The following is an 18,289-nucleotide window of genomic DNA, read 5'->3' as shown; positions in this document are numbered from 1 at the left end:
CAGACTGTGAGAAAGGGCAGGCAGATGATAGGACAAAATTGCAGCCAGCAGGGTGAGTATCAGTGCATTAGGGATGCAGAATCAAAATGGGCAGCCAATACACTGTCACTCAATGCACAGAATATAAGAAATAAGGTGGATGATCTTATTGCACTATTACAGATTGTCAGGTATGATACTGTGGCCATCACTGAATCATGGATGAAGGATGGTTGTAGTTGGGAGCTGAATGTCGAAAGTTACACATTGTATCGGAGGGATTGGAAGACAAGCAGAGGGTGTGGCATGGCTCTGCTGGTAAAGGATGGCATCAAATCAGTAGAAAGATGTGACATAGAATCAGAAGATATTGAATTCTTGTGGGTTGGGTTAAGAAACTGCAAGGGTAAAAGAACCCTGATGGCAGTTATATACAAGCCTCCCTACAGTAGCTGGGATATGGACTACAGTCTACAATGGGAAACAGAAAATGCGTTTCAAAAGGGCAATGTTGTAATAGTCATGAGAGACTTCAAAGTGCAGGTCGATTGGGAAAATCAGGATGGTAATGGATCTCAAGAGAGTGAGCTTGTTGAATGCCTGCAAGATAGCATTTTAGAGCAGTTTGTCATTAAGCATACTCGGGGATCAACTATACTGGATTGGGTGTTATGTAATGAACCAGAGGTGATTAGGGAGTTTAAGGTAATAGAACCCTTAGGAGACAATAATCACATTATGATTGATTTCAGCATGAAATTTGATCGTAGAAAGTAAAGTCTGTCATGGTAGTAGTTCAGTGGAGTAAAGGAAATTACAGTGGTATGAGATCGGAGTTGACCAAAGTAAATTAGAAGGAGATGCTGGCAGGGATGACAGCAGAGAGTAGTGGTGTGAGTTTCTGAAAAAAATGAGGAAGGTACAGGATGGATGTATTACAAAAATAAAGAAATACTCAAATGCAAAATAGTACAACCATGACGGACAAGGGAAGTCAAAGCTAATGTAAAAGCAAAAGAGAGGGCATACAACAAAGCAAAAATTAGCAGGAAGATAGAGGATTGGGAAGCTTTTAAAAACCTACAGAGAGCAACTAAAAGAATCATTAGAAGGGAAAAGATGAAATAAGTAAGCAAGCTAGCAAACAATATCAAAGTGGATAGTAAAAGCTTTTTCAAGTATGTAAAAAATAAAAGAGAGATGAAAGTGGATATAGGACTACTAGAAAATGAGGTCAGAGAAATAATAACGGGCGACAAGGAGAGGGCAGGTAAACCAAATGAGTATCTTGCATCAGTCTTCACTGTGGGAGACACTAGCAGTGTGTCAGATGTTAAAGAGTGTGAGGGAAGAGAAGTGAATCCAGTTGCTATTACAAGGGAGAAGATGCTCAAATGACAGAGAACTCAAGGGGCCAAATGGCCAAATTCTGCTCCTACGTCTTATGGTCTTAAAAAGGACTTGGTGAAGACCATGTTGCTGCCTGCTACAGAGAGGCATCAGAATCATTGAGTGAACGCGGTGTGCGAGTTGCTTAGTAATTTTTCTTGTGATCGCTGTAGGACATTGGTAACGTGGAATGCTGCAATCCAGTTCACTAGTTTCACTCAGTGGAAGTCAATCTGGATTACGTTCATATGCAGACTGCTGTGGGCTTGCTCTTGTTGACAACGTTCATGAACTCAGAGACATGGTCTTTTTTTTTGTGTGACACGATGTTTACTGCGATCTTATATGTACTATATGTGCCTTGTGCTGTGTATGTCTGTTGGTACTGTGTTTTGCACCTTGGCCCCAAAGAAACACTGTCTTGTTTGGCTGTATTCATGGGTATTCATGAGTGGTTGAATGATAATTGAACTTGAACATATGTGTTTATGGAAGATAAATTATTCTGAATAAATCTTCTGGAATGTTTTGAGGATTAAACTAATGGAATGGACACAAGAGAATGTAATGTATTTGGACTTCCAGAATGTTTCCAATAAGGCCCTACATTAGAAATTAATGTGGAAAATTAAAGATCATGGGATGGGATGAAAGGGAAGAGCTGTAGGAATCAGTGCCTGGACCACAGTTACTCACAGCAGCATCAACATATATCAGTGATCTGGATGAGGGAACGAAATGTATCATTTTTAGTTTTGCAAAGCTGGTAGCAGAGTGATGGGATGATATCTGAGGGTGATTAGAGTACAAAGAAGCTCTAATATGTGACAGGTAAGTTGACAGATGCAGAATAAAGTCACCAAGTGTGTGGTAGTCCACTTTGGTTATGAAAAGACTGATTATTATCTGAATAATGATAGATTGGGAAAGGAGGGGATACAGCAAGGACAAGGTGTCCTTATGCATCAGTCATTAAAAGCAATGTCCAGGTGTAGTAAGCAGCTAAAAAGGCAAATGATACATTGCAAATGGGCACTGACGAGACCTCAAGTGGAGTTCTGAGTGACTTCCCTATCATGGAGAGATCACAAGCAATGATTAATTTCAGGAGATTTGGGACTGATAAAATAATAAGACATTGATTTGATTAGGCCCATATTAAGACCATAAGACATAAGAGCAGAATTAGGCCATCTGGCCCATCGAGTCTACCTTGCCACTCCATCCTGGCTGATCCTTTTTTTTTCTCCTCCTCAACCTCAGATCCCGGCCTTCTCGTCATAACCTTTAATGCCATGTCCAGTCAAGAAACTATCAACCTCTGTCTTAAATACACACAACGACCTGGCCTCCACAGCTGCACGTGGCAACAAATTCCACAAGTTCACCACCCTATGGTTAAAGAAATTTCTCTGCATCTCTATTTTGAAAAGGCACCCTTCTATCCTGAGGCTGTGTCCTCTTGTCCTAGACTCTCCCACCATTGGAAACATCCTTTCCACATCTACTCTATCTAGGCCTTTCAATATTCAAAAGATTTCAATGAGATCCCTCCTCATCCTTCTGAATTCCAGCGTGGACAGACCCAGAGCCATCAAACATTCCTTTCATTCCTGGAATCATCCTTGTGAACCTCCTCTGGACCCTCTCCAATGCCAGCACATCTTTTCTAAGCTGAGAGGCCCAAAGCTGTTCACAATACTCAAGGAGAGGCCTCACCAGTGCTTTATAAAGCCTCAGCATCACATCCTTACTTTTGTATTCTAGAGCTCTTGAAATGAATGCTAACATGGCATTTGCCTTCCTCACCACCGACTCAACCTGCAAGTTAACCTTTAGGGTGTTCTGCACAAGGATTCCCAAGTCCCTTTGCATCTCAGATTTTTGGATTTTCTCCCCGTTTAGAAAATAGTCCACACATTTATTTCTACTACCAAAGTGCATGACCATGCAATTTCAAACATTGTATTTCATTTGCCACTTTCTTGCCCATTCTCCTAATCTGTCTACGTCCTTCTGCAGCCTTCCTGTTTCGTCAACACTACCTGCTCCTCCACCAATCTTCATATCATCTGCAAACTTGGCAACAAAGCCATCTATTCCATCATCGTCTATTCCTGGAAGTACAGAGGAATGTAAAGAGCCTTCAGAGAAATCTATATAATCTGGACTGATTATAGATGTAGGGAAGATGATCCTGGTGACTGGAAAATAGTGCATCAGGAGCTACAACTTCAGGATATTGGTTATGCCATTAAAAAAAAGATTAGGGGAAAGTTCCTTATCTGAAGAGTGGTGAATCTGTACGAGTCTCCACTAAAAAAGACACTGGAAGTCAAGTCATTAAAAATGTTCAAAAGGAAGTGGTTAAATTTCTTAGTGCTGCAGCGGGGAAGGGAAGTGGAGAGAAAGCTGAACAGGGTACTGATGTGGATGATCAGCCATGAGTCTACTGAAAGATGGAACTATTCTGTAGAACTCAGTTGTGTACTGTTCCTATTTACTGTGATACGTTTTAATGTAAAGATACATTCCTACATCCACTCTATGAATAACTTCCCTTAAAGGGCAAAGGGCAACAAAGAACAAAATGGTGAAGAGTAGTAGGAGATGGTTGGAGTGGGTGTCGGGTGAGAAATAAACCCATAGAAGAAGAGACATATAGGGAATTTGTGGTGAAAATAATTCTCTGACTCATACCCTATATCTCTGCTGCAAACTCTGACTCATACCCTATACCTCTGCTAAAAGAACTTTTGATGTATTTTTCCCATTGCCTACATCAAGTGTACTTACTACCTCTTTAAATGATTTCTTCTCCAGAATTATAGACAATGAGCTGGAAAGATGTTAGTCAAGTTAATTTCACAACAGACCGTCTTCAGCCAGCAAAAACAGAAGAAGTTCATTCCATTAGTTGGGCTGGATTCAAATCCCACGCGTAAGAGGTGAGCATATAGTGTACTAGATTATTTTTTAATATGGCAAAGAATGTCTTGTTTTACTCTGAAGATTCCTATTTTAAGTTGTGCTTTTCATCTTGTGTATCCAAAAGTATATTGACAGTATTCCTGGTTTTGCTAGTATTAGTTACCTCAGATTTTTTGCCAAATATCCTAAAATTGAAGGGAAGCTCATTCCTCCATTTGGACAGGAAGCCAGATCATAAAAGGAATAATTTTAATTTAATTTCATATTTCTTTGCAATAACAGTCACTTCTTTTAAAATTCACATTCTATCTTTAGATTAGCATCAGCATCAATAGGAGTGGAAGGTAGCTGCAAGAGCAAATATGAAAGCAGTGTAAAATTATTCTTGTGAATGCTATATGGGTATCACAGTTATGATAAAAATAGCCGTAATTTTCTATTAGCTTTAGATATGAAGTAAAATCAAATGCAAAATTGTGGCTGATGTGTTAACCTTTGCTCTATCATATCACTTACACATTATTTTGATTAGAAAGGCATTATGTTTTAATTTTGGGTTTCCAGTTTGAAGCAAACTGAATATTTATTAAAGTTTTAGCCCAGATTTCAGCCAAAAGGTTAATCTTGATTTGTAGAAGTGCATTTGCATTTATTTCATTGGCAAGCTTAGATTACAGGACCAATAATGGATCCATAAGCTTCTAGCCTTCTAAATAAAGCAAAACGTTCCCTGGGTCAGCCAGCTGGAGGGAACCTAAAACAATCTCACACAAATATATCAGAGAACCTCCTGTACTCAAGGCATTAGCCAGGGATTTTATTTCATTATAAGAACTATATATAGCAACAGTGCCAAACCACACATCTCTATTATATGATAAACAGCATGCCAGTACTAAATATTCCATTTTAAAATACCCAAATAAACACATTCATAACAACTATCATTGCAATGTACCTATTTTAGAATGATTATTGACTGTTAAATCTTCGAGTCCAATTTGCTTCCAGAAGCAGTCATCCCAGCCCGTTTGTGCAGAGTATGTCCATTTACAAACCAAGGTACAGAGAGATCTGGAAAATAAGGTAAAGGAAGCAGTGATAAGGTAAAGTATTTCCCACTGAGTCAGTATCATAAACAATTTTGATAAATGATTTACAAATTTACAAATGAAATACAAACAGAAAATAGTGGAAAAACTCATCAAAGTCAGGCTGCATAGAGTCAGACCAGTATTCTTTATGTTTATTTGTGACAAACCAAATCACTTACAATATCTGATTATCGGGGGGGAAAAAACTGCAAGATCAAACCTAAAACATCTGAGGAGCACAATACCTTGTAACAGTCTCCATTTACCTTACAGGGTAGACAATTTCATTTTGAAAGAATTTTGAGGCCGCTGCTTGTTGATGAAAAAAAAATCAGCTCAAACAGCTTCTTATTTTTTCAGTTCCCCTCTGCCTTCAAGTGTGACTGCTAATGTGTTCTGATATACCTGTTGTCTCTCTCTTCCCATTAAAAAGAATTGCAAATGCTATTGCACATTAGAGGGCTCCAAGGTATAAGTACATCTACAGTGACAACAACAGCATTTAAGTCAGGATACTCAAGTATGATAGGGTAGGGCAGGGTACCAAGCATGGGAAATGGGGAAGAGTTAGTGATTTAAAGGGTTGACATGGTTGAAGATGACATAAGATAAAAATGTAAGAACATATGCCACTTGTTTCTATATTTCTTAGTTTGACCAGGATCCTCTCAACCAGACATCCCACCCTGCAAAAGCTCATTTCAGGGAGGTAGCACCATCAATTTGCGGGAGACTCCCGGAACTTCCGGGAGAGGTGGGATGTCTGCAATAGAGTAGCTCCTTAGCAGCTAGCCAGCTAGTTTAAATAACATTAGCTATGCTAATGAATGAATGACACCTGTTAAACTTACCGCGACATGTCTTTTACAGTCTTAACCCACCATGGGCAATAGAAAAGTCACTGTTGCAAACAGTGCAGCGAGCAACACTGTCATTATTTTGACCCCTATTAGGCAGGGGTACACTTTAGTGTAGTCTGGGGTGACATATGTTTTATATTTTCTTTTTTTGGAACACTCTGCCATGGCGCGCTCTCGCTCTCTCTCTCGTGTGGTTGCTCTCACACGCTTTCTCTCTTGCTCTCTCGCTCGCGTGCTCTCGCTTGCCTGCTCTCGCTCTCTCTCACGCAAGCTCTCTCTCTCGTGGTCGCTCTCGCACTCTCTCTTGCTTTCTCTCGCTCGCTTGCTCTCAAAAAAATTGATTTCCGTGATATTGTATATAATTTGCAGGCATCAGGGAGCCACTATTAATATGCGGAAGACTCTCGGAACTTCCGGGAGAGGTGGGATGTCTGCTCTCAACCCTCTTCCCATTTTCCTGTTGTACGGTTAATAAAGTCCAGAGTATCCTTCTTTATAAAATTAACATCCTACATATTTAACTGAATGTAATTCAGAGAGAATAGGCATGTTAGAAAGTCTAACTTTTGTTATTCAGCCCTGCACTGAACTGAGGCTGAGGCTGTGGCCTACTCCAGGTTCTGTGATGTCTACTCAGCTCTGCACTGAACTGAGGCTAAGGCTGTGGCCTGCTCCAGGCTCTGTGACATTTACTCAGCTCTGCACTGAACTAAGGCTGAGATTGTGGCCTGCTCCAGGCTCTGTGTCTGAGGGCTCAGTGATATTTACTCGGCTCTGCACTGAACTGAGGCTGAGATTGTGGCCTGCTCCAGACTCTGTGATGTCTACTCGGCTCTGCACTGAACTGAGGCTGAGGCTGGGGCCTGCTCCAGGCTCTGTGATGTCTACTCGGCTCTGCACTGAACTGAGGCTGAGGCTGGGGCCTGCTCCAGGCTCAGTGGCATTTACTCAGCTCTGCACTGAACTGAAGCTGAAGCTGTAGCCTGCTCCAGGCTCTGTGATGTCTATTCGGCTCTGCACTGAACTGAGGCTGAGGCTGTAGCCTGCTCCAGGCTCTGTGACATTTACTCGGCTCTGCACTGAACTGAGACTGAGGCTGGGGCCTGCTCCACGCTCTGTGTCTGAGGGTTCCGTGACATTTACTCAGCTCTGCACTGAACTGAGGCTGAGGCTAGGGCCTGCTCCAGGCTCTGTGATGTCTACTCCGCTCTGCACTGAACTGAGGCTGAGGCTAAGGCTGGGGCCTGCTCCAGGCTCAGTGACACTTACTCAGCTCTGCACTGAACTGAGGCTGAGATTGTGGCCTGCTCCAGGCTCTGTGTCTGAGGGCTCAGTGACATTTACTCAGCTCTGCACTGAACTGAGGCTGAGATTGTGGCCTGCTCCAGGCTCTGTGTCTGAGGGCTCAGTGACACTTATTCAGCTCTGCACTGAACCGAGGCTGAAGCTGTAGCCTGCTCCAACTGTGGCAGGCTTCATGTCTAAGGACTCATATTTGTTCTGAATGCTATTTGCTTACCTTTATTGTTTGCACTATTTGCTTTTTTTTTCTCTCCTGCACACTGGGTATTTGACAGTCTACTTTTTTATTGGTTCTTTTGGGTTTCTTTGTTTTGTGGCCATCTATAAGGAGACAAATCTCAAGATTGTATAATGTATACATACTATGATAATAAATATACTTTAAACTTTGATATAGGGTAGAAAGTCAGCTAACATAGTTAAATTAAATCTATGAATCAAAGTACACTAGGCCTAATTATTAAGAACTGGGCATCCAAAAGTAGAATGAGAATCAAGACTGAATATTTCTTTGTACTCACATAAACTCCAATGATAAAATATTTATCTTAAATAAATGGGGGAAAAAGCCTGAAGATAGTATATTTAGTCAATATCACCCGCTATGGGATGTGATAATATTGTCTTCTTCACTGGCAGTGAAATTCAAACTTTGTTCTAGTATTTCATTATACTCTCGATTTTTATCCATGTGAAAATCTATTGCTGATTGTTAAATTAACATCATTTACCATTATGACATAGCAAGTTAGTTGAATACATCACCATTTGATAACATTATTTCCTCTGGAACTATCAGATTATTGGCATCTTTCATGCATTTTACTTTCATAAATAAGAAGACAAGCACAGTGGGAACACTTCAAATGTAAAGGCTCACTCCGTAATAGCAGAAAAATTAATGCTGCATTTGTTGTTGGAATGTGTGAAGTAACACTGACAGGGATGACAACAGACTATGTCATTCATAGGATCGACATATTATTAAGAAGATTAAGAGAAGTTGTTTTCACTTTAAGAGCAAATGGCTGTTTCTCAAATTTGATCTCTAAAGAGAAACCTACTCCTTTACGGCTCTATACAAATCAAGGAATGGGATTGTACATTAACTTTGGCTGTTTTTGCCAACTCCTCCACTTGCTGATCATTTTCCTTGTCTAACTAGAGAGCTTTTCTCTCTGTAATTCTGGATGCTTTAAATAGCCGATCCAATTGATTTCTGATACAATGTTGGGCTTGTGCAGCAATTCTCCAACCGTCAAATCAGGATTGCAGACTTTGTTTCAGCATTCCTAATGTGTGTATCTCCAAAAATGTTTTGCCTGTTAAAGGGTCCTCTGCTGGTATCAATAACCCTCACATCCTGGAATCCAGCCATTTCATTCGCCTGCTCCCTAAAATTGTAGCAACAAAGTGAGGGCTATAAAAATGAAGAGGCTGTAGACACTACTAAAATATCATATATTCACCTTTATTATTTCATTCTGTTTAGTCTACCATAGTTTGGACAAATGCCTGAGAGTTGTTTGATAGTAACATGAGTGTGAGGTCCTGCACTCTAGGGAAGCCCTGCCATCTGGTGCTGCATTCTCCTTTTCATTGGGGATTGAACATTTGACACTCTAAATATTGCAGTCATACTGTCAATAAACTGATAAACACTTTTTATAAATACCCAGGAACTGAAAGTTCAGTTCCAGAACAATTCATTGTTCTTAAAGGAAAATTAAAGGTGAACTATATTAGCTGAAAATCTGAGTCATTGACTGAATTCTCTTTCGGCAGATGTTGCCTGACTTGTTGAGTTTTTACAGCAGTTTCAGCATATAAGGCCTGTGGTAACTTCTACCTTAAAAAGGCACCTCAACAACTTCATGCCCAAAGAAACAACTTTATCTCGAACGTCAAAACCGATACGTATATACAGAGGCTTTCACAACCCGTACGGCATGGCAGGAACACCATATAAAAAGCACACCGGAAGTAAAAAGAACGAAAGTAAAACCCCCCATAATCCTAATTAGTATTAACTTACTTTTAATAATGCTCACATTACAACACTTCTCCCCTTTTAAAATACAACATTTCCCAGATGTAAAAACTAGGAAATAAAAACAGTGGTGTTATTAACTAGCGTAAACTGAAAACTTATACTAGTATCTTAGCAACAGTTTATCAATACAAAACATCTGGAAAACATGACAGATTCAACATTCAATCTAACAGCAACACCTCATATACCGTATAGGTAGTCTCCAGCCCCTTGGTATGAACATAGAGTTCTCCAACTTCTGGTAATTCCCTCCCCTCCCTTCCCCTATCCCTAAGTCACTCTGCCCCCTCCTCCAGCTGCCTATCACCTCCCTCATGGTTCCACCTCCTTCTATTACCCATTGTGTTTTCCCCCACTCTTTCTTCACCTTTCCTGCCTATCACCTCCCTGCCTCCCCTCCCCCATCCCTTTATTTTTCCCCTTACTGGTTTTTCACCTGGAACCGACCAGCCTTCTCTTTCCCACTCTCCCCCCACCTTCTTTATAGGCCCTCTGCTCCTTCCCTCTACAGTCCTGACGAAGGGTTCCGGCCCGAAACATCGACCAATCTTTTCCACGGATGCTGCCCGACCTGCTGAGTTCCTCCAGCGTGTTGTGAGTGTTGTTGTAACAACAATAAAAAAACTGTCCCGTCAAAGATTCAGTCTGTCAGGAGGTTTACGAGTGCAATGTGATCTGCGCACTACCCCCGGTGACCCAGCAGGCAGTGCTGGTGATGGTGTTTTGGGTGGGTCTGGTGTTGGGGGCATGAGAGGGGTCTGTGTGTCTGTTTGAGAATGTCCATCCTCCTCAGGGGACCCCGACCCCTCTGCCAGCGTCTCTCCCTCTGGCAAAGTCACTGGCGGACATGCTTCCACAGTAGTCTGTCTCACAAATGGAAACTCCATGAAATTGTCTGCCTCTGAGCCGGTATCATGACGCAGGCGCACATGGTCCAGATGTCTGCGGAAAACACGCCCATCAATCAGCTGAACAACATCGGAGACGGGACCACTCTGCTTAAGAATAACACCAGGTAGCCATTGCTGATTGTTTCTCACATAGACATTGTCATCTGGTTTTCACTGCCTCTCTCACACATGTTGATCATGTCCCTTCTTCTGCTTTTCCTGCTTTCTCTCCACTTATCCCTTCATGTCCGGGTGCAGCAGGTCCAACCTTGACTTGGGCCTATGCCCCATCAGCATCTCTGCTGGAGTGCGGACAGTCGTAGTCTGTGGTGTGAGGCGGTATTTAAACAGGAAACGTGAAAGCCGCATGCTAAGAAGAGTCACTTGTCATCCGCTTCAGGCCTTACTTCAGCCCGCTCAGCCAAACCAGTGGAGGCTGGGTGGAAAGGGGCCGTCCAAATGTGATGAATGCCATTCTGCTGCATGAACTCACTGAACAGCTCACTAGTGAACGTCGGGCCATTATCAGTGACCAGAGTGTCAGGCAACCTATGGACTGCAAACACTTGCCTGAGTTTGTCTATGGTTGAGGGGGCTGTGATGTTGCTCATGATGTGAGCTTTGATCCATTCAGAATGCGCGTCTACCATTACAAGGAACATCTGCCCCATAAGAGGGCCAAATCCAAATGTAGCCTAGACCTGGGGTGGTCTGGCCACTCCCATGGGTGCAAAGGAGCTGGCAGTGGCATATTCTGATTAGTCTGACATTGTGTGCATGATTTTACCTTGTTCTTCAGATCCTGATCAATTCTTGGCCACCAAATGTAGGCTCTTGCAAGGCTTTTCATTCGAGACACTCCTGGGTGAGCCTCATGAATTTCCTCCACAATCTGTGAATGGCCAGGGGGAGGCACGGTGACCCTCCCTCCCCAGAAAATGCAGCCATCCTGCAAACTGAGTTCTGTCTTGCGTTTGACATAAGGCCTCAGTTCCTCTCCTTCCACGACTCTGGGCCAACCTTGTAAAAGAAAAGTCTTGACTTGGGACAGGACTGGGTCCCTATCAGATCCTGCTTGATCTGGGTCACCTTTACAGGTGTCTCTGACAGCCTCTCCAATGAAAATACAGTCTCTGGAGGCCCATATGTAGTAACAGGTGTCTCAGGTAAAGGTAGTCGACTCAGTGCATTGGTATTTGCATTATCCTCACCCGTTCTGTACACTATAGTATACTGGTAGGCTGACAATGTAAGAGCCCAAAGCAGTATCCTGGCTGGGGCTAGCAGTGGGATGCATCTAGTCTCACTGAACAGGCTCATCAGTGGTTTATGGTCCGTATAAATTGTAAGTACGCGTCCATAAAGATACTGATGAAAGCCTTTGACTGCAAAAACAATGGCCAGACTTATTTTGTCTAGCTGTGAATATCCCTTCTCAGCAGCTGTCAGGGTACATGAAGCAAAACCAATAGGCTTCGCTGATCAGTCCTCCATTACATGTGAGAGAACTGCCTCGACTCCATAGGGCGAGGCATCGCATGCAAGGGTGATCTCCTTGTCTGGGTCATAGTGAACGAGCAGCTTCGCTGAGTGGAGGAGTTCTTTCACATCCTTGAAAGCTTTCTCCTGCTCTTCGCCCCATTGCCACTTAGTGTCATTGTGAAGCAGCTTATACAGTGGGGTCAAAACCCTTGAGAGGTCAGGAAGAAACTTGCCATAATAATTCACCATGCCCAAAAATGATCTGAGTTCCGTGACGGTCTTTGGGCATGAAGCTTCCTTAATAGCTCTCACTTTGTCCTCCACAGGGCAAAGCCCCTCAGCTGTGATCTTGTGTCCCAGGTAAGTCACACTCGATGCCAGGAACACACATTTTTCACGTTTCAACCACAGCCCTGCATCTGAGAGCCTCTTCAGCACCCATTCTAAATTAGCCAGATGCTCCACCTCCGTAGCCCCTGTGATCAAAATATCATCAAGGAACACTGCTACATGCAGAATCCCCTGCAGCAAAGTGTCCATTGTCCTTTGGAAAATGGCAGGGCTGGATGCCACTCCAAACACCAGGCGATTGTACTTCAATAATCCCTGTGCGTATTATTTGTGACGTACTCCTTTGAATCCTCGTCGAGCAGCAGCTGTTGGTAGGCATGGCTCATGTCCAGCTTTGTGAACAGCTTACCCCCTGACAGGGTCACAAACAAGTCATCCACCCGTGGCAATGGGTACTCCTCCAGCTCAGAGACCTGATTCACCGTAAGATTATAATCCCCACATATCCTCACCGTTTTGTCTGCCTTCAAAACTGGAACAATGGGAGCCGCCCATCTTGAAAACTGGACGGGCTCAATAATGCCCAGCCTCTGTAGACGTTCCAGCTCCTCCTTGACTTTGCCTTTCATGGCATAGGGCACCGACCTGTGCTTAAAAAAATGTGGTGTGACCTCAGGGTTGACATGGAGTTTCACTGTCACGCCCTTCAGTGTTCCCAGCTCGTCCCTGAAAACGTCACTGTTCCGCTGCAGAATGTCCTCCGTCGTGTGTGCAGACTTAATTTCATGCCAGTTTTGCCGGATTTTGCGAAGCCAATCGCAACCCAAAAGACTGGGCCCCCCGCCCTTAGCTATCATTAGTGGCTTCAGCTTTCTGACCCCTCGCTGCAATGTCCACATATAACACCCCTAAATGAGGTATAGGGTGTCCCGTATAGGTCCTGAGTTTGAGCTTTGACGGTCTAATAGGAGACAGGTTGGACCCCCATGTCCTCCTGTAGGTCTCCTCACTAATGACCGATGCAGTAGCCCCTGAATCAACCTCAAACTTAATGTCCTTTCCCCTGACAGTGACTGTGGCATAATATGGTTCAGGTGGTTCCTCATCTGTTTCCACTCCAAACATGTTGTAGGCACACGCTGCCTCTTCATCTGCATCTTCTAGATGGTGTGTGACTGCCTGAGCCTGTTGAGTTTTCCCCCACCCAGGCTTCATCTTACCCTTTGAACTTCTGCACTTTTAAGCTAAATGTCCCTTTTTGCTACAAGCATGGCAGACAGTGTCTTTGAATTAGCAATCATTTGCATAGTGCGTCCCTCCACACCGGAAACATTCCACCCGCTTTGCCTGTTTATCAGTCTCCCTCCTGACTTGGTGCACTGCCGCCGACTGCAACCTCCCATTGTCCTTTCTGGATATCCTTGACATTATTAGCAGCCATCTCCATGCCTTGGGCAATCTCTAAGGCTTTCTTGAAAGTCAACGGTGGGGTTTCCCCTAACAGGTGGCATTGTATGCCATCATTATTAATGCTGCATACCAATCTATCAAGGAGCATGTCTTCCAACACCGCTCCGAAATCACAATGCTCGGACAGCTGCCGAAGCTCGGCCACACAATTGGCCACAGACTGACCTGGCTTCCTGAAACGGCTGTGAAACTTACACCCTTGGACTATCACAGAAGGTTTCAGATTGTAGTGGTTCCCCACAAGTTTGACCAGTTCGTCATATGGAATGTCCCCCAGTTTCCGCAGTGTGGCTAAATTCCTTATTAGCTTGTAAGTCTTTGCCCCACACACTCTCAGGAGAATAGGGCACTTCTTAGCATCCTTAGTAATTCCATTAGCACAGAAAGTGTCCCAACATTTCCTCATATTTCCGGCAGTCCTCCGTTAACTCCAAAAATTCAATGATAGTCCCAAACGTAGCCATCTGAACATGAGGCCCCTTATTGGCGCTGCTGCTCCCATTCAAAACGTGCCGACACTTCCACAAAACCAGTTTACCTCCTCACCAAAAAGATGTGGTAACTTCTACCTTAAAAAGGCACCTCGACAACTTCATGCCCAAAAAAACAACTTTATCTTGATCGTCAAAACCGATACGCATATACAGAGGCTTTCACAACCCATACGGCATGGGAGGAACACCATATAAAAAGCACACCAGAAGTAAAAAGAACGGAAGTAAAATCGCCCATTTTCCTAATTAGTATTAATTTACTTTTAATAATGCTCACATTACAACAAGACCCTCCCCATTTTGGTACTTATTAATATGTCTATTTGTTACCTGCCAAGTTGTGTAATGTGAGCAATCATGGTCATTCCATAACCATGATAATTCTTGCCAAATTTTCTTACAGAAGTGATTTGCCATTGCCTTCTTCTGGGCAGTGTCAAAATCAATTCTCTTCAGGGATGGTCTACCTGGCATCAGTGGTCACGTAAACAGGAATTAAGATATGCACCAGCTACTCATACTATCATCCACCACCTGCTCCCATGGCTTCACATGACCCTGATCGGGGTGGCTAAGCAGGTGCTATGCCTTGTCCAAGGGTGGCCTGCAGACTAGCAGAGGGAAGCAGCACCTTACACTGCCTTTGGTAGAGACGTATCTCCACCCCACCACCCAGCCTGTTAATATAGCAATCTGAATCTGTGACAAATCTATTTAAATACAATACCAGCCAGGCCAAGATTTGGAGCAACAAATTGCTGATGCAGGGGAATCAAAACAAAATCCAAAAACTCTCGAAGAATTCAGCAGGTCAGACAGCATACACGGAATGAGAAACAGAGTTATCATGCCAATGATTCTCCTTCAGACTGTGATAAGCAAGAAGCATTGGGTTGGCCTATAGAAACTGATTTTTCAAAAATACAAATTAGCTAGAAAAAGAAATCAAATTGAAACAAATAATCTGTGCAGATTCTATTAGCTGTATGGTGAACCTTTCTTCCCCGTTGCCACAACGGTTAACAACCCTGATTAACAGTTTATAAACGAGAAAGGCAGTAAGGGTAAATAAGCAAGGGTTATACCCCTTTGCCTACAATATTACTACGGAGTTCATTCTGCCCATCACCTCCTTGCTGGCATCCAGCAATTTCACCAATCTTATTTCCCACAGTGCATTTCCTCTCATGCAATTATCAATTCCTCTGAATCAATTGCTTACCACCTAGTTGTACTAGGGCTAATTTACAGTGTCAAATAACCTAGCATCACATCTTTAGGGTGTGGGAGAAAACCAGAACACTTAGGGAAAAACCAACACAGTCAGTAGGAGGACATGCAAACACAATGCGGGGAATGTACCTGACTCACTGCAGCTGTGAGATGGCATCACGAACTGCTGTAACACTGTTCCATTCTCAGTCACTCTGTCAAACTATACTACCTTTGCCTTTGTAAAGCAACTACCTCCCATCTTCCCATGTAGTGCATGTCATGCCTAAGGACAGGGACAAGACGTTTCCTAATGTAATGTCCCAATGTAAAAGCAAAAATGACAATTAAGTGGCATTGAAGAAAAGGATCAGCTTGAGGTACCAACAGAATCACTCCTGCCTCTTTCTCTTATGTTCTTAAAAAGGGAGAAAGAAATAGACTGACTAACAAGAGGTCAGTCATTTAAACAGCAATTATTTTATGTTAGGTGTATGGAATGCACTGCCAGTGACGGAGGTAGAGGTAGATACAATAGGGTCTTTTAAGAGAGTCTTAGATAGGTACCTGGAAATTAGAAAAATAGAGGGCTATGCGGTAGGGAAATTCTAGGCAGTTTCTAGAGTAGGCTACGTGGTTGGCACAACAGTGTGGGCCATTTCTATGTTCTATGTTCTATATTCTATTTTGTCAGCCATCATCAGTATATGATATTATCCAGTAACTTAACCTCAATGCACAGTGGTTAAGCTACTGGGTTTACACTCATAGTTCTCAACTACTGATTAGTGACTAAGATTCGGATCTCAACATGGGAGCTGGTAATTTAAGATCATGTAAATAAAAAAAAATCCAGAATTGAAAAAAAAACAGCCAATATCAGTAAAGTAACTATAATGCATAGAACAGTACACAGCATTCATAAGAAAATATTCCCATCTGCAGTTCTGGTCACTAAACTACAGGAAGGATATGATAATGAGCGTTAAGAAAAATTTTACGAGCATGACGCCAGGTCTGGAAAATTGCAGTTGTAAGGAGAAACTAATGATGTTTTCTCTGGAATAGAGGAGACTGAGGGAAGATTTAATGCATCCTCATCCAATTCAGGCTAGGATCCCACGTGATTTGTTACCTATCTTATTTAACTGCCCTACTACCCTCAAAAGTTTGGGAACAGGCACTGTGAGTATGGTTATCCGCGTTCTTATTTTGTATTCTCTTGTCCTTTATCATCTATTAAAATGTATTTTCTCACAGTTCTCCAGATTTAGCATCTTGTGTCCATCTAGTCAGTTTATTTATATCTACTTGTATAACTAAGAGCATTCTACCTCATTTAGTCTCAACAAGCTTCATAATTCTGGCCCTCACATTTAAGACTGGCTCAGTTAAATCTAACACAAGAAGGTATGCGGAAACTCCCTTCAACTATTAGTGGGGTCTGGAATTAAGTTCCTCAAGTTAGTCTCACTAGAGTTAAAAAATAGCTGGATAAGAACTTGAAGAGCATTGTGTTACTGATTTTTGGCAAACAAAGACACTAGGAGCCAAGCAGTTTACGATCCTACAATGCTATAATGTCCCTAAACAGCAGAGAACCATTAAGCTCATATCAGCATTCTGACACAGTAAACACCCTTATTGGTAACCATCTGAAATTCATATTCTATTCTGGCAATTCAATATAGCAAGGCAGTTCTAGTTACTGCCGGGCCAAGATGGATAGTGGGAAATCCTATTCCAAATCTTGGGGACTTGATTATTTGCATGGCTAGCTCAGCCATTTTTGGAATGCAACAACATTACAGTGAATAGTCCCATGCAACCTGATGAAGTTCAGCAGCCACATTATCCCGAATGCAGGAATCATGTCTTGCAAGGGCCAAAAGGAAAACTTGTTCTTTGCACCCAATTTGTGGTTATAGGGTCAGAAAAGAATACACAGAATAAGGCCATAAAGACAAACATAAAAAGGTAAGTATTTTAATTTGAGAAGGGAAGGGTGGGAAATGGATGGGAAGCATGGGAAGAAGAGAAGATGGATTTAGAAATGGATCACATTTATAGTCACAGAATTACACAGCATCGAAGTAGGCCTCTTGACCCAATTTGTCCTTTCTGACCAAAGTAGCTTCCTGAGGGAGCCCCATTTTCTTGCATTTGATCCATATCCTTCCAAATTGTTCCAGTCTATGCATCTGTCTAAATGCCTTTTAGATCAGTGGTCTCCAACCTCTGGGCCGTGGACCGATACCGATCTGCGAAGCATGCAGGGGTGCAGCGGTAGCTGACATTTACTTGCCGGGTGGCACCTAATTAATTAGCTTGTTTATTTCGGCTTTTTTCTAAAAGATGTGCTGGGTGCGTCCCGGCTACCACTGCACCCCTGCATGCTTCACGGATCAGTATCAGTCTGCGGCCCAGAGGTTGGGGACCACTGTTTTAGACATTGTAATTGTACCCACCTCTACCATTTCCTCTGGCATATACAAATACTATATGGAATGAACACAATTTGTGTGAAAAACTTGCCCTTCAGATACCCACTAAATTTGTCCTATCACTTAAACCTATGGCCTCTAGTGTTATACTCCTCTAGGGCTTGGGTTATGAGGAGAGTGTAAAAGATAGAATAGAAAAACAGTTCATTACAAGTGGTAGAACACATCCAAATAGTTACAACTGCATGTGATTACAGAGAAAATTGGAGTGTGAATGGAGAAAGGAGGAGAAAGTAGAAGGAAAGTAAAAGAGAAATGCTGTTGCAGAATAAATCGTGGAGTAGTAATGAGGTTTTAGTGTCATGGTTACAGAATCAGCAACACTTAGCATAAGTCAG

The 18,289-nt window shown here is 42.6% G+C and overlaps 1 protein-coding gene and 1 long non-coding RNA gene across 17 annotated transcripts in view; one reads left to right on the top strand and one right to left on the bottom strand.

The window, feature by feature from the left end:
• fggy (FGGY carbohydrate kinase domain containing) overlaps positions 1 to 18,289 on the bottom strand; it is a 352,624-nt gene that overhangs the window by 232,410 nt on the left and 101,925 nt on the right. For all 16 annotated transcript variants that reach the window (XR_010019906.1, XR_010019908.1, XR_010019907.1 and 13 more), the window contains exon 6: positions 5,258 to 5,373. Coding sequence is in view for 13 of the 16 variants with exons in the window: in XM_063064268.1 (XP_062920338.1) it covers positions 5,258 to 5,373 (116 nt within the window). In the remaining 3 variants the exon portion in view is untranslated. The remainder of the gene's footprint in view (positions 1 to 5,257; positions 5,374 to 18,289) is intronic.
• Positions 3,786 to 18,289, top strand: part of LOC134354864 (uncharacterized) — a 41,168-nt gene continuing 26,664 nt past the window's right edge. Inside the window, exon 1 of the long non-coding RNA XR_010019909.1 lies at positions 3,786 to 4,316. This is a non-coding gene — a long non-coding RNA (uncharacterized LOC134354864). The remainder of the gene's footprint in view (positions 4,317 to 18,289) is intronic.

The sequence above is a fragment of the Mobula hypostoma genome, chromosome 12 (genome assembly GCF_963921235.1).
Source record: "Mobula hypostoma chromosome 12, sMobHyp1.1, whole genome shotgun sequence".
Taxonomy (NCBI): Eukaryota; Metazoa; Chordata; class Chondrichthyes; order Myliobatiformes; family Myliobatidae; genus Mobula; species Mobula hypostoma.
Note: the sequence above shows the minus strand (reverse complement) of the source record. Positions and strands in the feature narration are given on the sequence as shown.